The sequence below is a fragment of the Leptinotarsa decemlineata genome, unplaced genomic scaffold (assembly GCF_025532065.1).
Source record: "Leptinotarsa decemlineata unplaced genomic scaffold, Ldec_3_MD MMD2_tig00000010_RagTag_RagTag, whole genome shotgun sequence".
NCBI lineage: Eukaryota > Metazoa > Arthropoda > Insecta > Coleoptera > Chrysomelidae > Leptinotarsa > Leptinotarsa decemlineata.
The window spans coordinates 7454864-7480211 of NW_027412538.1; the positions used below are offsets into that span (position 1 = coordinate 7454864).

General features: G+C 34.5%; 3 protein-coding genes across 3 annotated transcripts in view; 1 reads left to right on the plus strand and 2 right to left on the minus strand.

Moving 5' to 3' along the window:
* The window catches only part of Hph (HIF prolyl hydroxylase), a 33685-nt gene extending 31363 nt beyond the window's left edge, over positions 1–2322 (minus strand). Inside the window, exon 1 of the mRNA XM_074171310.1 lies at positions 1411–2322. Coding sequence (XP_074027411.1) covers positions 1411–2307 — 897 coding nt within the window. The 5' untranslated portion in view covers positions 2308–2322. The remainder of the gene's footprint in view (positions 1–1410) is intronic.
* Positions 2323–5275: 2953 nt separating this feature from the next.
* Trs33 (trafficking protein particle complex subunit Trs33) lies at positions 5276–6716 on the plus strand. Its single transcript, XM_023165162.2, has 3 exons — positions 5276–5573; positions 5626–5687; positions 5738–6716. Exons 1-3 carry the CDS (start codon positions 5484–5486, stop codon positions 6063–6065), a joined length of 480 nt encoding a protein of 159 aa, XP_023020930.1. The 5' UTR covers positions 5276–5483; the 3' UTR covers positions 6066–6716.
* Positions 6717–8452: 1736 nt separating this feature from the next.
* LOC111509410 (uncharacterized) lies at positions 8453–24954 on the minus strand. The gene is made up of 5 exons (XM_074171311.1): positions 24848–24954; positions 19159–20750; positions 16103–16427; positions 12712–13031; positions 8453–9178 (listed from the first exon to the last, which is right to left on the minus strand). Exons 2-5 carry the CDS (start codon positions 20221–20223, stop codon positions 8612–8614), a joined length of 2277 nt encoding a protein of 758 aa, XP_074027412.1. The 5' UTR covers positions 20224–20750; positions 24848–24954; the 3' UTR covers positions 8453–8611.
* Between the last annotated feature and the right edge of the window lie 394 nt (positions 24955–25348).

The window sequence follows — 25348 nt, forward strand, 5'->3', positions numbered from 1 at the left end:
AAACTAGTGAAATTATGAAAATACGGTACAATAGTCACACGTATCTACTCTCTAGGTGCCTACTCTGTAGGTACGTGTGGCAAATACCCAACTAACCCATGCCTCTCAGAAAGCTGAAGTAGAACCATCAGGCAACAGTGCAACGTCTTCCATTTAGAAACTTCGTTGCAAGTTACTTCCCACTATGAAAAGCAGAAATTAATTTAATTTGGTCGATACGATCAACTGGTGACCGGTTTTGGGGGTACTTGCCTCATCATCAGTACCGGGCATGGTCTCTTCAGAACATAACATATTCAAAAAACACACTTCAATGTGAGATTTTCACTTGGAAGTTAACAAAATTGTGACACGTGTTTCGTTATACGATATCATCTTCAGTCGTGTCTATATACACACACACACACGCTTGAATAAGCTGTTTTATAGTGAAACACGTGTTGCATTTTGCAAAATTGTTTACTAAAAATCTCACAATAAAGTGTTTCTTGAATATATTACAAATTGATGTTCAAAAGATAACATATCAACAAAACTCAAGTTTGCGATCTCAATTAGATTAAAAAAATATTCAGTATTTGGATGACTGACAGGTTTTCTTATATTATTCTGAGTTGATAATTTACAAAAAAAAATAAGTTTTGCGAAAGAAAGTTTTGGGAATTCTAATTCCCCATCTTGATACAAAAAATGTGGGAATCTTCTAAAGATAGAAAGAAAGTAATCAATTTCAAAAATCAACTCTATACAAAGATGTGTGCATCATGCACAGAAGTAACTTTTAGACACAAACTGGATGGAGATGAACAAAAAGAAGGCCAAAAACTTTCTTTCCCAAAAATTATTCTATCCTAAAAATATATCCTTTTAATTTAAAAAAATAAGTGCTTTAACCAAATACTGTCTGATCCAAATAAACGCTTTGAAATCTAAAGAAAAGTACACCAGTTCTAACTTTCTAGGAGACAGTGTCTGAGAGGAAAAATTTTAAAAGTACAAAAGCAAAAGCAAAATTTCAACTTTCAATTTTTAACCTTGATAAGTCAAAAACTAGTTACACTAAAAATGTTAAATTTTAGATTTTCAATGTTCTTTAGCATGTTCTATTAGCAAAATTATAAGAATTCAAAATGATTTTGTTATATTTGGTGGAATTGGCCGATACTCGATTAAAATCCATAAAGGATTGAAACACAATGTTGCGAGATTTTCACTAAACAGTGTTTCGAAATACAATAGTTTCTTCAGATCTCAACTTTACAGCAAATAGCAAAACGTGTTGCATTTTTGTAAAACTGTTTATGAAAATTTCACAATAAAGTGTTTACTGAAAAGGTTTTGTTATGGATTCAGTTCATATGGAATGACCCATTGAACATTGAAACTTGCACAAGTCAGCTGAAAACTTACCTTTGTCCTTCCATTCACATTGTATCCCCCTAACCGTCCATTTTTAGACATTCGACTTGCTCTAAGGATGATAGAATCAACTTGTGCCAGCAGGTAACCAATATTAGGGCAGTCAGGTTCATTTCCCTTCACCCAACAGATCTGGTCTCCTCTTATGTTCTTAGTTTCTTCTCTGCTGGCCTTTGAAGAAACTAACTGTCCTCCTCGAAACAAACCACTTGACTCCATCTTCAACACTTCAGCAAGAACAGTCTTACCCCGTTCAGCACCTATAAAATTGTCCAAAACACAAAGTCCATAATCTGCTAAGTCCTGCACAACACTTTTACACATCTGTTCCATGTAATCATCTTTGGAATCCAAGTTGTGGGGTATTGAGGGAGGCAGGGATATATCTGGTATGTGTTTGAGGGACTTACGGGCAGTAGCTGCAACCATATTTTCGTCACTTACAGGCATTGTATTTTGCGTGGGTTTTAGAGTGTTTGCTGTGAAGGTAATATCTCTGTTGTAATTATTATTTACGAGCAGTTGCTCGCCAAATGAACTTAGGATTTCATTTTCTGAGCTGCCTTCCACAGGAATATTTCTGGTTATTCGCCTGTTCACGATATTTCCGTATTTTATTTCCACAGAATCGTCAGACACTTCGGTCCTGCATGCCACTTTGTGTTTTTTCCAATCCCGTATCTGATGGTCTCTGCTGCAATATTGTATAACTTTACAACGACTGCAGAGATATAAATTCCCTTCAGCTCCGCAGAATGCGCAAGAATCTGCTATTGCTCCGGCACTTTCCGACCTTTCTGTGAAACTCATTTCAACTTCAACACGACTTCGATCTTTATCTTGTCCGCGATTCGAAACAGCCTCTTTGCTCCCACTAGAGGTCGCCATTTTTCTGTAAAAAATCAGCTGATAAGAGTTTGATTTCTTTCAAAAGTGACTATGACAACAATGCCGTGAAATTATAATATAAATATAATATATATACCGGGTGAGTCTCGAGTAACGGGACGGTGGCTAGACAAAACATATATTTTTGAAGATGTTTTATAACTAGACCATTCACTTCATTTGATGTCATGTTTTCAAATTTCCTTTATATAAAGTGTTCCTGAAAAATGTAGTACATCAAATAAGTTATCTTTTATTTTAAATGAAACACCGCAATTATCATTTCTTCTTTGGATTCTGCGATGAATTCTGAGAGGACTTTCATCGAGGTTACGTATTCCGTTACATTTTTTTTGTAAAATCAATGTGTCTAATGAAGTATATTTCACACGGAGTGAATAAAAAATAATCTCCTGGGGTTTGGTTCAGAAGTCTTTACTCGATATATTCTTCTAGTCAATTCGAACGATTTCTTCACAGGGTGTTCACAAATGACGAGTCAATTCTTATCATTTCCAAACTTCATCATCGTTGATTTTTAAAATAGAACACCCCATATATTGTGGACTCAAGATGAATGTCCCCTACATTCGTTACGAATGATGTACCTACATCGTTCCTATACCTAAACTGAAAAGTTTTCGAGTAAATAAAAACGTTTGTAATCCTATTTAAGTTATTCATTTTTTTCTTGTATATATATGTGCCAACAAGCAATTCTCGAAACACTCTTTTGTGGTTGACAACTATATCAAGTATTTTTTGAACACAGTAAACTTTCATTATCAATAAAAGTGTGATATCAAATAAATGACAGTCAAGAAATCCAATCAGCAAATACTATAAAAAAGAGAAGAAGAAGAAGAAGAAATGGTTTACATTCAAACTCAAAAACAAAAAAGTAAAAAAAAACAATGCAGAAGTAAAAGGCGAGTTCTAAAATTCATCGATGAGTCCACCTATTGATTCATGAATGTATCCGTTCGAAACGTTAACATATTTCTAGTTAGAGCAATACATCAAAAAATTTCTGTAAAATTTAAGAACTTGCCAAACAAATACGTGACATCATTGGAAGTACACGAAGGTTACATCAAAGAGTACACCAACCAAAGAATACCCAACTACTTTTTGACACCAACCAGCTGTACTCTTTCGCTAGTTGCACACACACCGATTTTGGACGGCCGACTTTGTACTGGTCGTCCAAATTCCAATAGTGAACCACATGTGGGAACGGGACCTTGCACACACCGGTGATCGTCGCCGGTAAAATACCGGTGAGCAGCCGTCCACTGCCACTGTATCGCCGGCAGTACCGGGAAGTAGTGGCGTACATGACTAAATACACTCTTTCATACTCACCGGTTTTTTACCGACCATTCCAGTCTCGAATGCATACATCATCTCAGAAACCCTTTAGTCCAAAGTCTGCTATATTTCGTACCCACCTCCCCCACCTTTATACAAACCATGGTACTCCCATACAGAAGTAAACATAATTAGAATCACTTTCCGGGCGACACTTCGATGTACTTCTGTTACCAGTACCAACATTACTTGCAGTCTAAGATGTCTATAGACTAGTGAATACTGGGTGTGCGTTTTCGTTTCAGAAATTATTGAAGACCAAGAGAAATAGTTCTAGTTATTCTTTCTTCCTATTTATTTATTTCAGTCGTCAATTGATTCCTGATAAACGATGTTGCCAATATTAATTTTTTTTATAAAAACAATAATAAGTGAGATTATCGCAAAAAACATAAAGTTAACGTTCCTTGACATATGATTATGTCAAATTCAAAAAATTATTTTTGCTAGTAATAATTAGATACGATCTGTTGTTCGCTATTTGGATAGTACTAAGTGAAATGAGATGACATTGTTTCTTGTGTGATGTTCCAAAAGGAATGATCCAAATATAGTCTTATTTGGTACGTGAGGTTGAAATGTACATTTCAATATTGATGAAAGGGCAATTTAAATTTGTAAATCAAAATATAAAATAGGTATAATTTTTCAAAAAATCAAACGTAATTTGTCTCATTATTGGCCTATTTTTATATATGATCTTAATAGGGGCCTTTTGTTTTTACTAATCTTATTCTAGATCGAGTTATTCCCGGCAAAAGTTATTCTCTGTTCCTATTCTCCATATTTTGATCGGAGAGAGAGTTATGGACAGATATGGAATAGATTGATGTGAACAAAACGCCCCTAATAACACGAGAGAGGCTTCACAGAGGACTTGTAAAATATTTTGATTTCTTTCCAATAGGCTAACAGTGAAGCAAATAAGTTCTCACTGTAATATGAATATTTCCATTCCAACAATCACATCAATATTAAATTTGTTCACAACGCATACAAAATGACACCGTTAATCATTCTAGATATTAACAGTTCCACAAAGAAATCGGTGAACTTTTATGAGTTTGCATACATAACATAAAATAATATTTCATTTCAGTGTGATCACAGTACACATCTACCTCTCAATTTACAACACTGTACCGTCACACGAACAGCGATTTTAACGATGTCAAGCGTTCTTTTGAAAGCGGCCTAATTCCTGGCTGGAGTTAATCTGTCTGTATGTGATGAATGCTCAAAATCAGAAGAAATACATCACTATAAATACTTTAAATACACATTAAGGTAGCAGGTAGTATGCGTGTTGCAGGCATGCGACATTTTTTTGAAGATACAGAATTTTGTAAATCGGAGTTCAGAAGTTCGATTGATGATGAAAATTATAGTAAACAGTGAATTATGTAAAGGTTGTGATTTTTTATATTTTATCATAATTTTTCCTCATCTGTTTAGTATAATTTCCGTACGCCACTGCCAAAAACGGATTGAAGCAAAAACGTCAGTCATTTATAAGAATTTAGTGCCTACTATTTTGGAATTATAGTCTAGCGAATATCCACACACTCTCATTATTCAAATTTTTTTCTATTCCAACTGAAATGCCGTAGCATAGTTTACCACCCAAGGAATTTGTTCTTCCCAGTTTTTCTCTTCTTCTCTCTCTATTGTTGAAATCTGTGAATAGGTTAAATTCGTCAGTAGTCATGTCTATGTAGCAAATCTTGATGAAAATTTGTTATTGAAAATTTCCAATTGAAAGTTATCATATTTTAATGATTAACAATTTAGGAGAAAGAAACTGAATGGCAGACGAAACCATATTTGATTTTTTACACGCCGAAATCATAAACTACGTACTAGGGAATAATGAAATGAAAAATAAGGATGAAAAAGTATGATCATAAATATTTTGTTGATAAAAATTGTAGTTTTTTTTTCTTCTAGGATGAAGACTTATCACTAATTGAATACATTGGGTTTTCTACAGGATATAGAATCATCGAAAGGTTAATATTTGTAATCATATAGAATTTTGTAAAATATATCTTGGTTTTAGGTTAACCAAGGAAATGCCGCGATTCAAAGATGAACTAGATACTATGAAGTTTATTTGTACGGACTTTTGGTCTGCAGTTTACAAAAAACAGATCGATAACCTGAGAACAAATCACCAAGGAATCTATGTGTTGCAGGACAATGCTTTTAGGTTCTTGACAAGACTGTCCAATGGCAAACAGTATTTGGAAGCAGCTCCCAGATATGTAACGTTCACCTGTGGTGTTATCAGAGGTTGTTTAGCCAATTTGAATATTCTTTGTTTGGTTACAGCTGAAGTTCAAAATATGCCGTCTTGTAAATTCCATATTCAAGTTCAGAGGTCTTGATTTCGTTTATAGTAGTACATAAGTTAATCAAGTGTATTGTTTTTAATGGAAAGGACTACATAGCTTGATACCTGTCTCCTAGAGATTTTGAATTTACTATACTTAAATTCCTTAATATTAGGCACTAAATTCTCAGAAATATTGCTTTGTCAGGTTGGGATTCTATATATTTTATCACATGAAAAAATATTAGATCCACAACCTGACGTTTTTGCATTAATGCAATAATATTTCTGAGAATTTAGTGCCTAGTATTATGGAATTTTAGTACAGGAAAGTTAAAAAAAAACTTTGTTTTTGATTCTTCAAATTGAAATTATTGTAGTTTTTATAGAATCCCAATTTCATTATCTATATATTTCTAAACATGAAGTGTTCTAGTTTAAGAGTCTAATCGTTGATTCAAAATACTCTTTACAAGATTGAAGCTCTTGAAATAATGAATCTGTACCTACGTGACAAGATAAGATAATTCTTTATTCATCCAAGTATACAGTGCAGCAAAGTATTAAAACGTACACAACTGTTCAATTGTAGATATTCTAAACATAATCATAAATAATTTCGAAGACACTTTTTTGATTACGAATACAAAATTACAATGTTCATAAAATCATATTGCGAAAAGAAAATAAATATTTTGAAACGAAATCTTCATCTCCCTCAACTACCTACACCGTAGGTTCTGGTGCCGGTTTCGAGGTATTACCTCTTTGCAGTGCAGGAAAGATCCAACTCAAATAGCTAAGTGTCTGGGACTCTATTAATTTCAACGTGGTTTAACTGCATGTAAGAAACCTTTTAAGAGAAAGAATGTTAGAATTGAGGATGTAGAAGATTAAAATGATGAGTTGAATGTTCACATATTGAAATTGATACACTGAACATTTGAAAACTCATTTAGAAAATGAAATCACAACTAGTCAAAAAGTTGTAGATTGTAGAGTTGAAAACTTCAATATTTTATATGTCACCAACTAATTTAGCACTTCGGTTATTATAACACTTGATAACCCATACAAATGAGTTTTGTCCTAGTCATAGACGGAAAAAAATGGTAGACATATTTCAGTTTCATTAGAAGTGGTATACTCATGTAGAGTATTTCCCCTCACATTTATTTATCTATCCTTTTTGATCCTAGTTATACGAGTATTGAAAAAATATTACATACAAGACAATGTTAGAATATACAATATCTTAAATATTGGTTTACAACTATCCTGATGAGCTTTGACCAAGTATCTTATAATTTTTTTCTGAATAAAAAATATTTTATGAACATGAGCAGAATTACCCCAGAATATCAGGCCATAGCGTAATAAGGAATTAGCAAGTCCGTGATGTGCTACTTCAACAACATCCAAAGTAATAGTTGTTGAAAAATGAAGCAAGCACACCTCAATTTGGATATTTTATTGTTTAGATGGATTTTCTATGTAAGTAAGGAACCACCAAAATGAAAACACTTTACTTTTCATTATTTGAGCAGAACTGGAGGGATAAAACAACAAACACAAAATTTATTCACGAACAAAAACTTCATCAAAACTAGGTAATAAATTTGAAATTGTATTTCCTGAATTATTTGAAAGTTCATATGAAGCATAGTCAGGGGGCTTATAGACAACTTCGTTTGTTTCGCCTTTTTTCGGCTAATCCACATAGCTCATTAACGTTATCCATCTGAATAATCAAAAATAATAAGTTACTTAACGAGCATGCAAACAGAGGTGATTTCGAAATGTTATCAAAAAAGAGTATACTTTTGTTCTGAAATATATGGCAGAATTTTATATGTGTTACTGATATGATAGAGATGAATCTATTTGTTAAAACGCAGTTTTTCACAAAATTTTGTAATTTTGATGTTATGATTTAGGAACTTCATTGGTTTTAGAGTAGTGAAAACCTAGTAATGTCGCTGTTGTTATTGTATCAGTAATTACTTAATGAACTCTTCAAACAACATTTAAACAATAATTCATATTGCTAGTTGAGGTATCTCGAAATATGGTTTATATTTCACCTTAATTCACTTTAATATGATCAGAAATTGTCCATGCTTCTCTATAAAAACATTATTATCTTTGTTACTGAAGATATGTATTAACGTAAATTACAAATCAGTGATAGGTATATCTCGTTTAGAAAAAAGAAATAACATTTGCTCTAATACTGAATCTTGGAGAACCCCAAGATTGATGTTTTGTTTTTTTTGTGACATAAAAAATCCAACAGGACATTCCTCCGATTTCACAATCATGTCTTGTGATGTATGTACTTGATCTGTAAGAATTGTTGAAAATGGGTACATATATTGTTCACAATGCTGTAGCGTTCAATCCATTATTAAACGATTTTTAAGACAAAATCAAAATACTTACTCTTGAGCAAATAAGGATATTTATATAAATTAGTATGTTTACATATGTACAATATTTCTAATTACATTATTCAACAGTTTGGCTTTTGACTATGGTAAGCAATGAGGCCAAATCAGCGAACACATGATATTTCAGTTAATGGCTGATTTCATATCCAAGTCACTTTTTAAGATATTCAAGCACCAAATTAATCTGACTCCACCATTCTTCGAACTCCTTTACATTGTCCGACACCAGGAAATACTTCCTCACCGGCTGCCGATAGCCTTCAACCTTCATATCCAGAGCAAAGGATCTTTTTGGCCAAGGACATAGGTCATTTTTCACCTCCTGGAGTTGGTGGCAGTTGGCGTCCAAGAGATTCATCTCTCCAAGAGGCTCTGTAACCTGCTCCTCGGAAGGATGGTTCCAATATTTAAGCTTGCAACCGTCTAGAACGCACCATCTATTATTCCAGAGGGGAAGGCGATTGTATTCTTCCACCCCTATTGTCAGAAATCCCTTTTTCATCACCGGTATTTTAAGAACTGTTTCTACCTCCGCCCCGAAAGTATTCGATAACAAAGACCAACGTGGCATATCTGTTAATTTGAAGCAGTGTCTTTCTTGTTTTGATATCGTGACGGGATTTATCTCAGTTTTTCCCCATAGCGAAAAGAAGGAGTGCGCTGGGAAGTAGTTCGGTGATGGCTCAGGGGCCATTTTCATCTCTAAGCCCTTTTTTTTCTGAAAAAAACAGGAAATCAAATAAGGTTATTTATCTGAACGAATTTAACAATGTTTTGTGCGACTATAAATGTGATTTGTCTTCATTCATGGACTTTACTACAGATATACTACTTTTCTGAAAGCATTTTGTTTTATTTTTTTATTTATTTATCCACTGTTCTTTAGGTTACATCCACTACAGAACAGGGATACACAGTACAATAAATTTCAATAAGTTATAAGATAAAAACAATATACAGTGTCACCATTAAAGTGCGCACCATAAAACTTTTTTTTCGAAAAGTTTCAATGAAGTTTAACTTCGGCACTTGTTTGTGCTTTAAATTTAACTTAAAATGATGCGGCCAACTGCGGCCCACTGACGTTCAGTGTTTGTCAAATTCAACTAATTTTTTTTTTTTAATTGAAAAAGTGCATTTCTAGATCGAATTTAACAAAAAGTTACTTGAAAAAGTTGTGTATACGGCAATTTTATATCCATATGCCAAATTTTATGCAACTAGGATAAAGTTAACATTTTGCTTATTTTTGACAGATATCCCCTTTATTTTAAAAAACAAGTTCGGCTATATAATTGTCATCAATCCATGTATACATAACAAACTAATCATGGAGTTTAACTTTTCTGATACATTTTTACTTATACGGACATTTTTAGAGAGAAATTAAAAATTTGCTATAAAAATTTTAACTTGACTGGTGCAAAGTTTCAATCACTTAGCTATTTTTTTAAACAAACCTTTGATTTCGAAAAAGCAGAGGCAACTAAAAAAAATGCAAATAATTTCGATAGAACTATTATTATTATTATAAATTTTAAAAAACAATAATATTATAGAAAATACAAATGGGTACAAAAAATTACTTATTGATCTAAATGAGGTTGTCAAACACTTATAGCCTACATTTCAGTATGTCGTTCTCCACGTTCAATACAAATTATGATCCTTCTACTGACATCTGTAACTGCATTTTTAATAAGTCGGGGATTTATATTTGCACAGCACTCGCGAATGGTATTTTCCAGATGTTGTATGTCAGTAAATAGTCTACTTCGGTACACTTTTTGTTTCAGGTAACCCCACAAGAAAAAGTCTAAAGGCGTCAAGTCGGGTGATCTAGGTGGCCAATAATGTTCCCAGTTACGTTCAGTAACTTTGCCTCTGAACATTTGTTGGTGGGACTGTTTTACAGAAACCGTGTGATGTGTTGGTGCGCCATTAAGCTGATACCATAGGTTGTATTTAATATTTAAAGGCATATTATCTAAAACTTCACTAACCTCATTATTTAAAAGGTTGAGATAACCGACGGATGATAAATTTTCCCTAAAGAAAAATGGCACAATTATTTGGTCGTTAAGTATCCCACACCATACATTAGTTTTAAAGGAATACTGATCACAACATTCAACTGTGAAATTGCGATTTTCTTGGGCCCACCATTGGCAATTTTGAGAACTTATCGTTCCATTTGAAGAGAACGTTGCCTCATCTGTCCATAAAATTTTATACGGAAACTGTACATTTTCTTCTCTCTCTCCTTGAAACCACAATGAAAACACCAAACGGACATCAAAATCTCGTTTTTTTAATGTGTTAATAAATTTTGGCTTGTAAGGCCAAAATTAATTCTTTAATAAAATTTTTCTAACACTTTCTCTCTTGTAATCGGTATTTTTTATAATATCGGTTATGGTCGTTTGCCCGTGTTCAATAACTTTTAAACAAATGTTAAGTTGGGCCTCCTCATCATATTTACTTGGAGTGTGCTTTTTCTTTAATTGATTTGCTACGGATCCTGTTTCTCTGAATTTCGACATTATCCTTGACACAGTAGTATGTTGAACATTTTTTCCTGGATGCCGTTCATTAAAAATGTTAGCTACTTGCCGGTATGGTGTATTCTCACCACATATTAAAACTATTTCTATTCTTTCCTGAAGAGACAACATTATTGCAACAATAACTGTTGAAAATTAGACAAGTAAATCAACAACTTGACACTACCATAGCATGCATTTTGTTTGTCAAGACCAACTTAAAAATTTTATTCAACGTGATTAAGCATCCTTACCGCCCTAGTTAGTGTTTATAAATAATCTGTAAATACTGAATATTGAAATTTTAATGTCATTTCAACTCTAGTAATTTTATTAATACTTATTGCAGTTTTTGAGTTTTGTCTGTTTTTTCAAAATTGAAGGTACTAACGTTTGTTTAAGAAAATAGCCAAGTGATTGAAACTTTGCACCAGTCATGTTAAAATTTTTATAGCACATTTTTAATTTCTCTCTAAAAATGTCCGTATAAGTAAAAATGTATCAGAAAAGTTAAACTCCATGATGAGTTTGTTATGTATACCTGAATTGATGACAATTAACCGAACTTGTTTTTAAAATAAAAGGGATATCTGTCAAAAATAAGCAAAACGTTAACTTTATCCTAGTTGTATAAAATTTGGCATATGGATATAAAATTGCCGTAGACACAACTTTTTCACAACTTTTGTTAAATTCGATCTAGAAATGCACTTTTTCAATTTTTTTCAAAAAAAAATGTTGAATTTGACAAACACTGAACGTCAGTGGGTCACAGTTGGCCGCATCATTTTAAGTTAAATTTAAAGCACAAACAAGTGCCGAAATTAAACTTCATTGAAACATTTCGAAAAAAATACAGTAAAAAATGTCGAGCTGACAACTTGCAGAATTGCATTTGACACACATGTTATGCAGAGGTGAACGTTTCAGAATATTTGTACGTGGTGTTGGCAGATAAAAAGGATTAACCACTCTAGAGGTTGGACTAGGTACATTGAAATTCAGTTTTTGCAGAATATGTAGGTCAATAATTAAATTATAATTCAGTTTAAAAAGACAATGCCTCATGGGGAAATCCAAATGGTGGATAGATATTGTCTGATCTATAGGAGAGAAGTTTTAGGAAACGATGTTGTAATGATTCAACTTTCTCTGTATTCAACTGATGAGATTAATTCCAGATTCCATATTCTAACTTTGATCTGACGAAAGCATAGTATAAGGTTTTCGATGTAGATGGATCCGAGAAATCTCTGGAGATTCGTGCAATAAATCCATACATTCTGTTTGCAGTAGATAGAGTGGTTTCAATGTGTGTTAAGAAGGAAAGTTTTGTGTCGAAGGTAACACATAGATCGGTGAATGTGAGTGGAATATCGTTGAAGTGGAATATCGTTTATTAAATATTGATAGAAAATGGGCCATTTTTTAGTGTGTACCTACGTCATTACATTACATTTACTCGCGTTTTAAGGAAGATTGTTGCGAAAACACCATTGCTCAACACGTTTCAGATTGAGGGAGAGTTGAAGACATTACAGAAAAATTGATAGCCTAAAAACCTTCTCTATGAAAAATTACTTATACATGTCAAGTTTCATCACGATCGGTTGAGCGGTGTAGAAGTTTATCACTTACCAACCAACCAACAAACATCCATTTTTATATATTAGATATATATTATAATATTATATACAAAGGGTCTCACCATTTTTCTATTTCTCAGGGGCATGGCGAATAATTTAATGGTAATCACTAAATCGGTCGGATGTCCTTCGAACTGAAAAGACTCTGGAAAAAAAATTTCGTTGGCTTCTGGCTTGACCAGTTTGCTGACCAAAACAGTCGTTCCTGTTTCTAACACGCACACGAAAAACCAGGAGTATTTCTTGTTGCGCTTGTTGGTCCGGAAGGTTGCTCTCGAGAAATTTAAATTTTTTATTGTAATCGCGATGGATGCATTAGAATTGTCCTTATTTTCAGGCAAACTTCTTTTTACTGCTTCTTCCATCCGCTCCTTTTTGCATGCTGTAAAAAAAGCAAACTCTGAAATACCCTATCCTACATTAACCACAGATACATGTTTTTCAAATGTTGTTAAAGGAATGTTGTACGAAAAATTTGACAAAAATAATAAAATTGTCGCAGACGAAACAAATACGATAAAGATTGATTAATCCCTTCTCTGAGACGGCATTTTATATCGCAGTAATCGACCGATTTTCATTTCTTTCTTCCGGCTTGGATATTGATTGGAATTTCCTTTCAAAGACTTGTCCATACGCATAAGGTTTCAGTATGAGGTGGATATATACGTCCATTGTCTTCTGTAATCAGTACTCTCATTAATGCAAATTTTCTGACGATGGCGGATTTAAACCTACTGACTTTTTAACAACAGTTGTTATAATTTCAAACTATTGAATGCTGCAGAGGTCTCAGTCTTTGTCATATTTTCGAAAGTCCTTTCACTTTGTCTGAAGATTGTATAGAGGAGAGATACCTACGTACTAGAAAATAAATATTTCGAAATAAAATCTCAAAATATTCATCTCTCCCAACTACCAACACCGTGGATTCTGGTAAATGCCCGCCGTAAAACAACTACTTCCCCGGTTAATACCACGCCGAATATTGAATTATAAACGACAGACATTTATGCAACAGGTAAGTCTCGCAGGTGTTTCTCGTTCATCCAGCAGCTGGACCATGCTGACATTATTCGAGTAGATCACCTACAGGCCGGTTTTGAAGTATTACCTCCCATCAGTACAGGAAAGATCCAAACCAAACAGCAATGTGCCAGGGACTCGATTAATTTCTACGCGGCTCGACTGCATGTATGAAACCTTCGTTTAAAAAAAGATTGTTAACTAGTAACAGCTCCATCCCGTGAACAAAGCCCTAAGCGGGGAACAAACATCCCATGTACCAATACTCTAATAGAGGTCAAAACGTGTCTGAAGACTATCGAGGAGGGATACATACGCAATAGAAAATAAAATCTCGAAATGAAAGATGAATATTTCAGAGTTTTCACTGTATCTGTAGAGTAGGGAGGGTGAGTGTACACTTAGGCCACATGTGATCCATTGTACATCCTTCCGAGGAGTTATCTTCCTAGGTCATCGTCCATCCTGTCCTTTCCAGGAAGGTGGACAGGTCACTACGAGACATCTCCTTTATATCGGCAGGTGTAGGCCAAGACTCGCCGAACACACACTCTCTTATTGACGATAACTCCGGGCACTCGCATAGGACATGCCTGACAGTCTCATCTTCCTGTTCACACATCCTGCATAAAGGTGTGTCACTAGCCCTATATTATAGAGGTGTTTCCTTAATTGACAGTGGCCAGTCAGAAATCCTACTGTTAAGCGTAGATTTTTCCTGCTCATGGCAAGATATTTCTTCTGCGCAATCTTCCCAGAGTCGCCCAGGGTGATCCTGGCAAGATTGCATCCTTTGATTCCATCCCATCTCTTTAGGGATTGAGCATGGGTGTAACATTTGGCTAGTTCCGTAATTGCCGAAGTCATCAGGCCGTAGGTGCCACTGGGTCCTAAAATTCTTAGTCCAGCCGCTTCCTTGACTTAAGAGTCGGCAATGCGAGTACCTTTACTCCTGTCGTGCCCTTTAACCCACCTCAGGATAATGTTATTATCTGCCGAGGCTTTGGGTAAATCTTGGTGGCACTCTAGTACTAGCCCTGAGGTAACAGGTTGTCTGTTCAAGGCTAATAGAGCTTGCCTGCTGTCAGCGCAGATTATGTTTTTGCCAGAAATGTCTTCTCCTGGTTATTTCTTTTGTGGCGATTGAGATACCAGCCAGTTCCCTACTTAATCCTTAGGCTTAGTGATCTGGATTACACTTCACATCCTAAGCCTTCTTTGGTTTTTGAGCCGTCTGTATATATGCGTATTGCATTTGTTGCATCTGACTCTGTGTTCTGTTTTATTTGTAGTTTGTTGGGTATATTAAACACAAACCTGGGTTCAATTGCATCACTGGTTGCTTGCAGCATAGGTTGCGCAGTAAGTGCTTCTCGCCATAGGCTCAGCCTCAATTGACACATTCCTACTTCGAGGTTTACACTAGCCGTGCGCAATCTTAACATGACCATTACCGCAACCTCGTTAACGTACAGGTCCAGAGGGGTCAGACCCGTAATTAATTCCATTGCCGCGGTTGGTATTGTTCTCATGGTCCCTATGATGTTTAAACAAGCCAGTCGCTGTATATAATTATAATAATAATATAATTCTTGTATGGCCGTTGCTTGTAGAACTTTCGGTATTCATGCAATGGCTCCGTACGTCAACATAGGTCTTATTATTGCAGTGTAGATCCAGGTGACCACACGAGGTGAAAGACCCCATGCGCGTCCCACTGTCCTTCGACATTGCTCATAAGCCACGTATGCTCTTTTTGCTCTACTCTGTAGGTGAGTTCCATGTTAGCTTTCTGTCGAGGACAGTACCAGGGTATTTCACCTCTTCAGAGAAGTTTAGTTTGCTTTTGAAGATTTTGGGAGGTTTTAAGCCCGATAAACTTCTTTACCTGATGAAAAGGAGCATCTCAGTCTTCTTGGGATTGATCGACAGTGAGTGTTTCTTACACCATGTTTCAATTAATTTGAGCCCATCCTGCGCTCTATCGCACAGTGTATTCATAAATTTGCCGGTCGGCAAGATAATTATGTCATCTGCATATGCAATTGTGTAGAATCCATTATTGTTGAGGTGATTAATCAGGGTATCCAGAACTATGTTTTGGACATCACTAATCTAAATCATCAAGAGTTATTTTACAAATTTAAATAAAAACATCATTGAATTCAACGTGGAATAAATAATTCATTTTTCAATCAAATGTATCACCCACCTTCAAGAAATATATTTGAATGCACACCAATGGTTATAAATGTTATCCGAGTTGGTGAAACATTCGTCCATAACCCTAACAAACGGTTGGTATTTGAATTGAGGAAATATTTGTTTTAACGGCAGGCCAGAATTTGCCTGATAAATGTTACTAATGTAAAAGTGTTGCTTTTCCTATAATCATTATTTTAATGATATTGTTGTATCAATACTTACTTTCAATAAGAGTAATTTTTTCAGCTTCGACTCGAATGTCTTGGTCGACATATTTCGGTTGGCTTCGGCATAAGAGCAGTGCTTTGGACACTTGATTTAGTCTCTCCTTTTGGATATTAATTTGCTTCATCAATTTTTCTGTTTCGTTGTGTTGCGTATCGTTGTTCCCCTCTTCTGTTACTACATGGTTTGAGTTCGAATCAATAATCTGTTTTGAAATTGTGGCGATCGGCAGACTTTGGCTCGATATGCTGTTTTCCACAAAACTTCGATTCGAATATGGTCGCGAAATTTCGTAGTTGCTTCGCTCACCCGTATATTCTGTCTGGAAATAATGTTTTGATTAATTTTTCCTGCCTCTAAATCATCGATGAAACAACCAATCCACAATAGTATCTAGTAATACTTTGATGCTCTAATAATTTTTCGGAATAAATATTTTGAATTTCATATCAATTGAACATCAACAGGTATTTAGTTTTGAGTATTTGTTAACCGTCAATTATGACGAAGAAATAATTTTGGCAAATCTTGGAAATAATCACACAATTTTTGGTCAGAACTTCCAGCATCCACGATTACTAAAATAGGTATGTGAGTCCAAAATTATTGTTATCAACTGAAAGATGAGTTCTTGAAAAACTTTAGAAAAAACTTATTTTTTCTAGGACATCACCTCAAGTGTTCTTATTTTCAAAGATAACTATATAGAAACATTATACAGCCTCATTTTGATTACTGTTCTAGTCTTCTATATCTCTTGGACCAAAACAACAAACAAAAATTACAAAGTCGAGCAATGCGAATAATCTTGATGTGTAATAGATATACTCCCATCACAAAGAATGTTTTACCAAGTTACTTCGATTCTTTTATTACATACATATAATCTAATCCATCGTTATGATACAATGACTAATATAAATTTCATGTAGCGAGAACCAAAACTAAAAATTCTATGAAATCATTATTTTTAAACGATTGGAAAATTTCAACGAACTCCTTCAAGACATTAAATACTCGGTCACTATCGGTAGTTTCAAAAATCAGCTGAAAAAACATAGAAGGTCACTGAATGTTTGATTTTTTTTTATTTTCTTTCCTTTCAGCTTTTAAAATACTTTTAAATTTATACACACACATATTTATATGTTTACTTTTATACATTCATTTTTAAGAATATTTTTCGAAATATCAGTATAAAAATTGTTTTCATCTATTTTTATTTTATCAGTAGTACCTATAATAATAATTGATGTATTTACATATTATTATGATTGTATGTATATTAAGAATTCCAATTGGAAATAAATAAAAAGAAAAAGAAAAATATGGACCATATATTTTTATTATTTGCTTCGACTTTAATCTCGAAATTTTGAGTTTAGACTCGAGATCAAAGTCGAAATTTCGAGATTGAAGTCGACATTTACAAGACGTGAATAGGTACTTAATAAAAGTACGTGGCCCTTCTTTTTCTTTTATTTTCGAAACAGAAATTCCTAATATACATACAAATCCTAATAATTATAATAAATATGAGAAATTGTCAATACTACAAAATATATCTAATATTACACAAATTATTATCATAGTTCTACTAATGAAATGAAATAAAAATAGATAAAAACAATTTTTATATCAATCTGTTGAAATCTGTATAAAAATAAACATACAGTGGGTAAAAACCAAATGGAATAAATTCATTATTTCGGTTACTGTACATATTAAAAAAAAATCCTGAAAAACGTCAAATGTAAATTATAATTTGACATTTTTTAACGTAAAAATGCCACCACTACCTTCAACCCCCTTCAAATGACAGGTACAATCCCTGATTTTTTAAATAGGAAGTATAGAATTGTGATATATCGTTTGAAATGTCTCTTCATTCTCTATTAAAAAATATTATCGCTTTCGGTCGCGTGACCGACCTAATCATAAGCGTTATTCGTTCTTTAAAGTTATTCAAATCTGAAGGTTAAGTTTTGTACATATCCCCATAAAAAGACATCTAATGATGAAAGATCAGGTGATCGCGCTGTCCATTTAATCGATCCTCGCCTCTCTATCCACCGATTGGGAAATGTATCGAGGTATTGCCGGATATTAACTTGGTAATTTGGTGGTGCTCCATCCTGCTGAAACCATATCGTATTCACTGGAACTTGAGGGTTTCCTGGATCAGGATATAAATTTGCTAAACTTGGAATGACATCATTTTGAAGTAGTGCCAAATAATTATCGTCATTCAAGTTGCTCTCAATGAAAAAGGGACCAATGATATGGTTTCCTACAATCCCTGCCCAAACATTAACCTTTTGAGGGTATCCAGTGAGGATTTTCCGTTGACCAGTAACGACAATTTTGCCGATTAGCATGATCATTAAGAGACATCAGAAAACATAACGTCTTCTAATTGGATGATATTGTTATCCAGCATGTCCATCATTTGTGAGTAAGTGTCATTTTATGCATTGTATTCTCTTTTAATATGTTTACTATCATATGGCTAACATTGAATGTAGTGGATGCCTGTCTACTCGATGTATGTGGGTTTTCCTCAAACTCAAGCATCACATCCAATTTGAGTTTATCACTCATTGCATTGGCAGCTGCTTTTTTATTTGCCCCACATAACCAAGCTGGCGAAACTGCTTCTCCATTTTGCTTATTGTTCCTTGAGATATGGGCAGTAAATTGGGAAATTTCTCATGAAATAGGCGAGCTACTTCCTGTTGAGTTCGGATTGTATCTCCGTAACCAATCATTTGTGAAGCTGTTATTTTATGCATTTCCGTTAAGCTGTATCCATTTGTCAGACTTGAAGTTAACGAACTTCAAATCGTTGAATTATAATTTAAATTTGACGTGTTTCGGGATTTTGTTAAAATATGTACCGCAACCTAAATAATTAATTTATATAAATTTAAAAGTATTTTAAAAGGTAAAAACAAAAGAAAGTAAAAATTCAAAACTGGAGTCGAGAAAACATAATCACCGGATAATAAAGTTACATTTTATTAGTCATAGAAAAATAATGTTTATCCACTCACCTGATCAAATTGAGAACTCTTTGTACTGCTAAGGGTAAGGTTCATCAATTCCTCGCCCAATGCTACTCTTAAAAATTCCTGTTGATCGTAATCTTCTACAGATTCAGTCGTTTCTGAACAATGTAACACGTCAAAAGAGTTTCTCTTAGAATCAAGAGTATCATCCGATTTATCAAACCCACTGTCGGAACTGGTTCTAATCTTATTTATTTTCCTCCGTTGATTAAATTTTTGGGTAGTTTCAATCGATCCTTGGCAATCCAATGAGCCAAAAGGCTTAGATTTCAGAAGCTCACACGACTGATTCAAGCCACTATCGGTACTAGTTCCATAGAAATCGATTTTTCCAACTTTCTCCTTCGCGTACATTGATTTTCCGTCACACCGATGTCCATCTAAGTCACTTGAAAAATCGTTCCTTAAATCGCTGAGATTGCTATTTTCTGTTTTTATATGAAAGGAAACGTCCTCACACGAATCCATATGAACATTTCGCTGCTTCCTATTGATCTTGCGCTGCTTTATGTGGTTCATTGCTTCCTCATATTTGGTCGTTACGAGCTTATGGACCACAGAAGGAACTTGTACATCATTTGGTGGATTTGGAGCGATATCCAAAACCGTTGGCACTACTGGAGGTAACTCTGATCGAGAAACTTGACTGGAATTATTCCCAATTCGTTTGTTGACTGATTCATTGGATATTGAAGAGCTTCTATATAATTTGTAACATTTTTTTTCTCCCAGTAAAATTGTTGAATTCTCCGATGGTTGGGCACAAGCATCTTGGAACAAATCTGTACGCAACGACGGACGTTTCTCATTGCTGAGCTTCTCCGCCGGCTTCTCAAAAATCTTCACCAAATCGGCTACCCGCTTTCTAGGCTGCGGTGAAGATTTGGAGTTGCTTAATGCAGACACCTTCGGTTCATGAAAAGATTCGTGAGAATAGTCGTTTTCTTTTTGTGAATTTGTGGTTGAGTGATTTCTTTGGAGGTGTTCTAGAATTTCGATATCAGTTGTATTTTCGAGATCCTTTCCTTCTATTTTGGAGCATGTTTGCATTTCCTTCCCGTTATCGATTTCCAAAGGTGCAGGCAGTTTTGATACAGATATATCTGTGTCATCAACATCTTTAAAAGTTACTGACTTCTTTGTTTTTATATTTTTTTTATTACCATTACTCAAAATTCCATTTTCAAATAGTTCTACAAGTTTTTTTACATCGAAATCTTCAGAACTCTTTCTGGAAACAGCTTCACATTGGGTTTCCACAGGTTCAGCAAACGAATTAGCTTGGAAAGTATTAATTTTTCGTTCTTCTGTGTGATCAGTATTTTTTAAATTCGTTGAGAAATTACTTTTCGAGGTTGTTTGATGTCCACCTGAGTCCACTATTTTATTTTCAATCGGTTCAACGTTTCGTTTTGAATATTCCAACTTGATCTTAACGTCTAAAGTACTTGCCTTTGGTATCTGAAAATTATTGTTGCTGGTCGTCTCTCCATTTTTTTGGGATGTTACTATGTCATTGGATTTGGTGGACTTATAGACGAAGCTATCGGAACGGTCACATATGTGAACGATTGAATCTAAAAAAAAATTACTTATCAGAAATGTCATGTTGAAAAAACAGAGTATGCTTTCAGTGCATATACATTATAATGTAATTAGTGTTTTAGTGTAAAATACAGTACCTATTATTAGAGTGACTTTATTGATCCACCAGATGGGAGCTCAAATTATTTGGGTTCAACACAACAAATTACTAAATAGAACATTCTTCGTGAAGTATACTTTGAATCGACTCAGTAACTTACCGGGTTTCCCCTTCTATACCTTATAGTCCTCCATTACAATTTTTTTTCAGATTGTGGATAGTGGAAATACCCAAAAAGGTAGACTTTCGTTTATTATATGAACTTTGAATTAATTTCAAATTAGAAAAATTATATTGAAGTAGAGAATATTACTGGAGTTGTTCCCAACACCAAATCGTTATTTCGATCACCAAGTGATCATCTTCAAAGAGGAAGATTAAAACTCACAGTCGTAAGTAGAATTTGTTCTCAAATAAATCGAGTTAATGATTAAGCTTCAATAGGTTTTACGCCCAGGCTCCCATTTATTCGTTTTTGTACCTTAGTAGAAGTAGAAGTAGAATTTTCACCGTCTGGCGTAAAAAGAATCTACTGAAAACACATTTTTTCTTCGTCAGAAAAATAAATTCTCTCTTCTTCGCTCATCAAGTTAGCATGATCAGGAGTCAAGGCATTCTCTGATGATGTCAAATTGGTTAGCGAAACACGCGTTGGGTCGTAGTATTTTTGTTCAGGTGGGGGAAAAGTCAGTACAGAAGATAAATGAAGAAAATGCTGTGAAAGGTTATCATTCACTGGGATACCATGGATATCAATGTTACAGGATATAATATTGAAATTGACTGATCAATCCGAAGTATCCAGAGATGTTGAATTTCAAGAGATCACAGTTGAATGTATCAAATTGCCTCTTCGATATACGAAAATGAAAGAGAACAGAACCGAAAAATGAAATAGTAGATTCTTTTGATGAAAATGAAAACCTAGAAGAAGAAGATGACTTCCAATTAGATTGCAATAGAGATCTGAAAGAAAGGTAATGTTGAGACTGCTTGCACGTTGAGGAACAATCAAGACATAAAAAAAAATGTTTTCCAATAACCAGCTTCGTCCCCCTACGAAGGACAACTCTCAGAAGTCAAAACTTGGTCGAGTTGGGGACTTACGAGGTCTTATCTTTCAACGTCGGTCGGTCGGTAGCCAAACGGTTCGGCGTGGGTGCTTTGTTCACTCACTCGAATTGACTGCCGTGTTGGTCGGTGGTTCAAGCCCTAGTCTGAACGATCGATCTTCACTTGCTATCGTCCAACCCGTGTTAGGAATCACACGTTAAAAGGTATGACCTCGTTAATCCTTAGCTCGCACAAGTTTCGACTTCTGAGGGTTATCGTTCGTAGGGGTGTGACAGCTGGTTAACGGAAAAACAGATTTTAAACAGATTTTTTTTAAACGTGTGATTCCCAACACAGAGAGTCTGAGACATGTGGAGAGGCTATCAACAGTAAAGAAGGAGATACATGGAACGAAGCAATGAATAGTAAAATAGCTTCATTGAAGGAAAATCATATTTTTTCATTAGGGATTCAAAGTTAGCGTGTTCTGCGCAAACCAAAGTACTCGTTTTAGGACGTATGTAACCTTTGCGAAAATTATAAATATTGGACCTAAAGCTCCGGAAGAAGGACTTTCTTTTGGGAAATTTTCTCCTCTTATTGAACCTTTTTTCAAATTTGAAAAATGTCAAACAGTTTTTGAGATCCCCATTTCTTTCAGTTAATTGTGTATAACCTTTGCAATTTTTGCAGTCGGCACTTGAATTGTTTCAAAAAGCATCTACACGCTACTCCGAATCAAATGACACTTCTTTTATATTTTTCAAAGGCGGAGAAAAAGTGTGATCTGAAACGCACTCGTGGGGTGTCATATACCTCTTAAAAAACGTATGATTTTTGTAGCCCTGAAGTAGGAGATAAGTTTCAGCGTCATACAGTTTTAGATGGTGCACGTGCAAATGTTGGAAAAGTGAAAACATTAACGAACTGAGGGAGGGGATAATTTGCCAAAAGTTCTTGTACGGCTTTAATAAATTTAGAACATAAATTAACAAATTTATATGCCATGAGATGACAAGCACATCCTCATCAGTGCAACTTGTTTAGCGAAACGCGCGTCGGGAGATAGCATTTTGTTCTAGTGTGGAAAAAGTATTATCGATATATTCATTTTACAGCTCTGTTACGTCAGCAACGCAAAGTAACGGAAATCGCATTTAGAAAATGCCAAAATTAGGTACTTTTTAGGTGCTTTTCAGGTATCGAAGTCAAAAATTAGGTGCTCTGTAACTTACACCGCAACTCAATACTCAAAGTTGTGTTGCTAGCACTATGTGATGCAACGCAATGAAAATAATAATAAAATAGGGAACACAATAAGGTGATAATTAAGTGACAAACGGGGAGGATCGTAAAATGTTCTAATTAATAAACAAAAGCTTCCAATTTCGCTAAACAACAGATCTAAGAATCAGATCTCTCGAAAACTTGGACGAATGCTCTATCAGGTATAAACTAAGCGTGATAATAAAATGCTAATTAGGTGCTTGCAAGAAATTATAGGATGAAAACGACCGCGAATAATTGAAAAAAAAAATTTGAAACACCTGATTTGAGAAAAAAATTAACAATATGTAATACTCGTAAACTAATACATAGATAATCAAAATAAAGTGCTAATTAAGTGTTCACTAGATAAATTATAGTAAACCTAGATTCCACAATGCCAATGGGGCATTATGGAAAACTACTATGACTGATGGACTGAGTTCTTACAGTACCTTCCTCGATAAGTAAGGGTATGACAATAAAGTGCTAATTAGATATTTATAGTAAATATAGATTCCATAATTCATATGGGGCTTATGGACTCGATAACCACCATTAAAAAAATGTTTAAAACATGTGTTTCCGTTAACCAGCTATCGCACCCCTACGAACGATAACCCTCAGAAATACTTGTCCGCCCGGCTACCGAGCGACCGGTCGGTCGGTTCGACTTGGATGCTTTGTTCACTCAGTCAATCGGCCGATGTGTGAGTCGATGGTTCAAGCCCCAGGCTGAACGTCTGGGGCTTATAGTAAATCTAGATTTACTATAAATATCTAATGAGTACCTAATTAGCACTACATTCTCATACCCTTACTTATCGAGGGACGTACTGTAAAAACTCAGTCCATCAGACATAGTGGTTTTCCATAATGCCCCATTGGCATTACGGAATCTAGGTTTACTATTATTTATCTAGTGAGCACTTAATTAGCACTTTATTTTGATTGTCTACGTATTAGTTTACGAATATCTCAAGACCTTATTGCATATTGTTAATTTTTTTTCTAAAATCAGGTATCTCGATTTTTTTCACTTATTCGCTGTCGTTTTCATCTTAATTTCTGCAAAGCACCTAATTAGCACTTTATTACCACGCTAAGTATTCGTCCTCGTTTTCGAGAGACCTGATTCTTAGATCATTTGTTTAGCGAAATTGGAAGCGTTCGTTTATTAATTAGAAAATTTCACGATCCTCCCCGTTTGTCACTTAATTAGCACCTAATAGTGTTCCCTTAACATTCATTATTTTATTATTATTTTCATGGCGTTGCTAGCATCACATAGTGCTAGCAACGCAACTTTGAGAATTGAGTTGCGGTGTTAATTACAGAGCACCTAATTGTTGACTTCGGTACCTTGTAAGGTACCGAATTTTGGCATTTTCTAAATGCGATTTCCGTAATTTGCGTTTCTGGCGTAACAGAACTTCATTTTACGCCAAAGGTACAAATTCTACCCAGCAAGAAAATTTCTATTCATATAATCTGTACCAGGTAGTCATTAAAATTTACTAACAATTACGAATTTAAGGTAATTCTCCGTAGTCTGTCTACAAGCAGAGACAAATGCCATCCAGCTACTTAATAATAAACTTTCCAGGAATATGGAAGATCAGGATTTGGTAAATGAATAGAATTTTCTCGGTAAAATAATAAGCCCCAAATTTGGGAGCCTTCAGAATTAACCAGTCATAAAATACGTACCTTCATATCTCGTCTTACTGCATCTGCGGAAGATTTTCTTCAATACAAGTTTCAGAGGGATGTTACAGTTTGGAAATTCCTGAAAATAATTCAAAATGAAACATGCAATAAATCACACTATGATTGTTTGTTTTTTTATATCGACTCTAATATGTCGCACTTTTATCGAACTAATATCAAATTAATATCAAATTATAATTTGAAATTAGTTTGAGAAATAGCACTCTGATTAACGATCATGCAATCGAAATTATTCTTCATTAATTTTGAAAATATAAGAAGGTCATATCGGGAGCCGGTGACGCTGTCAACATAATAAGTCGATACTCTCATATACTACGTTGTGTGTTGTGTATCGTGCCTATGAATTATATCTGTTTCAATTCCATTACGAATGTTTGGATTACAAACTGTCTTAATAACTTGAGATCATAAGCGAAAAAGCCAACTTCACATTCTGTTTGTAGAAAAATATACAATGAAACACATGTAAACAGGCGT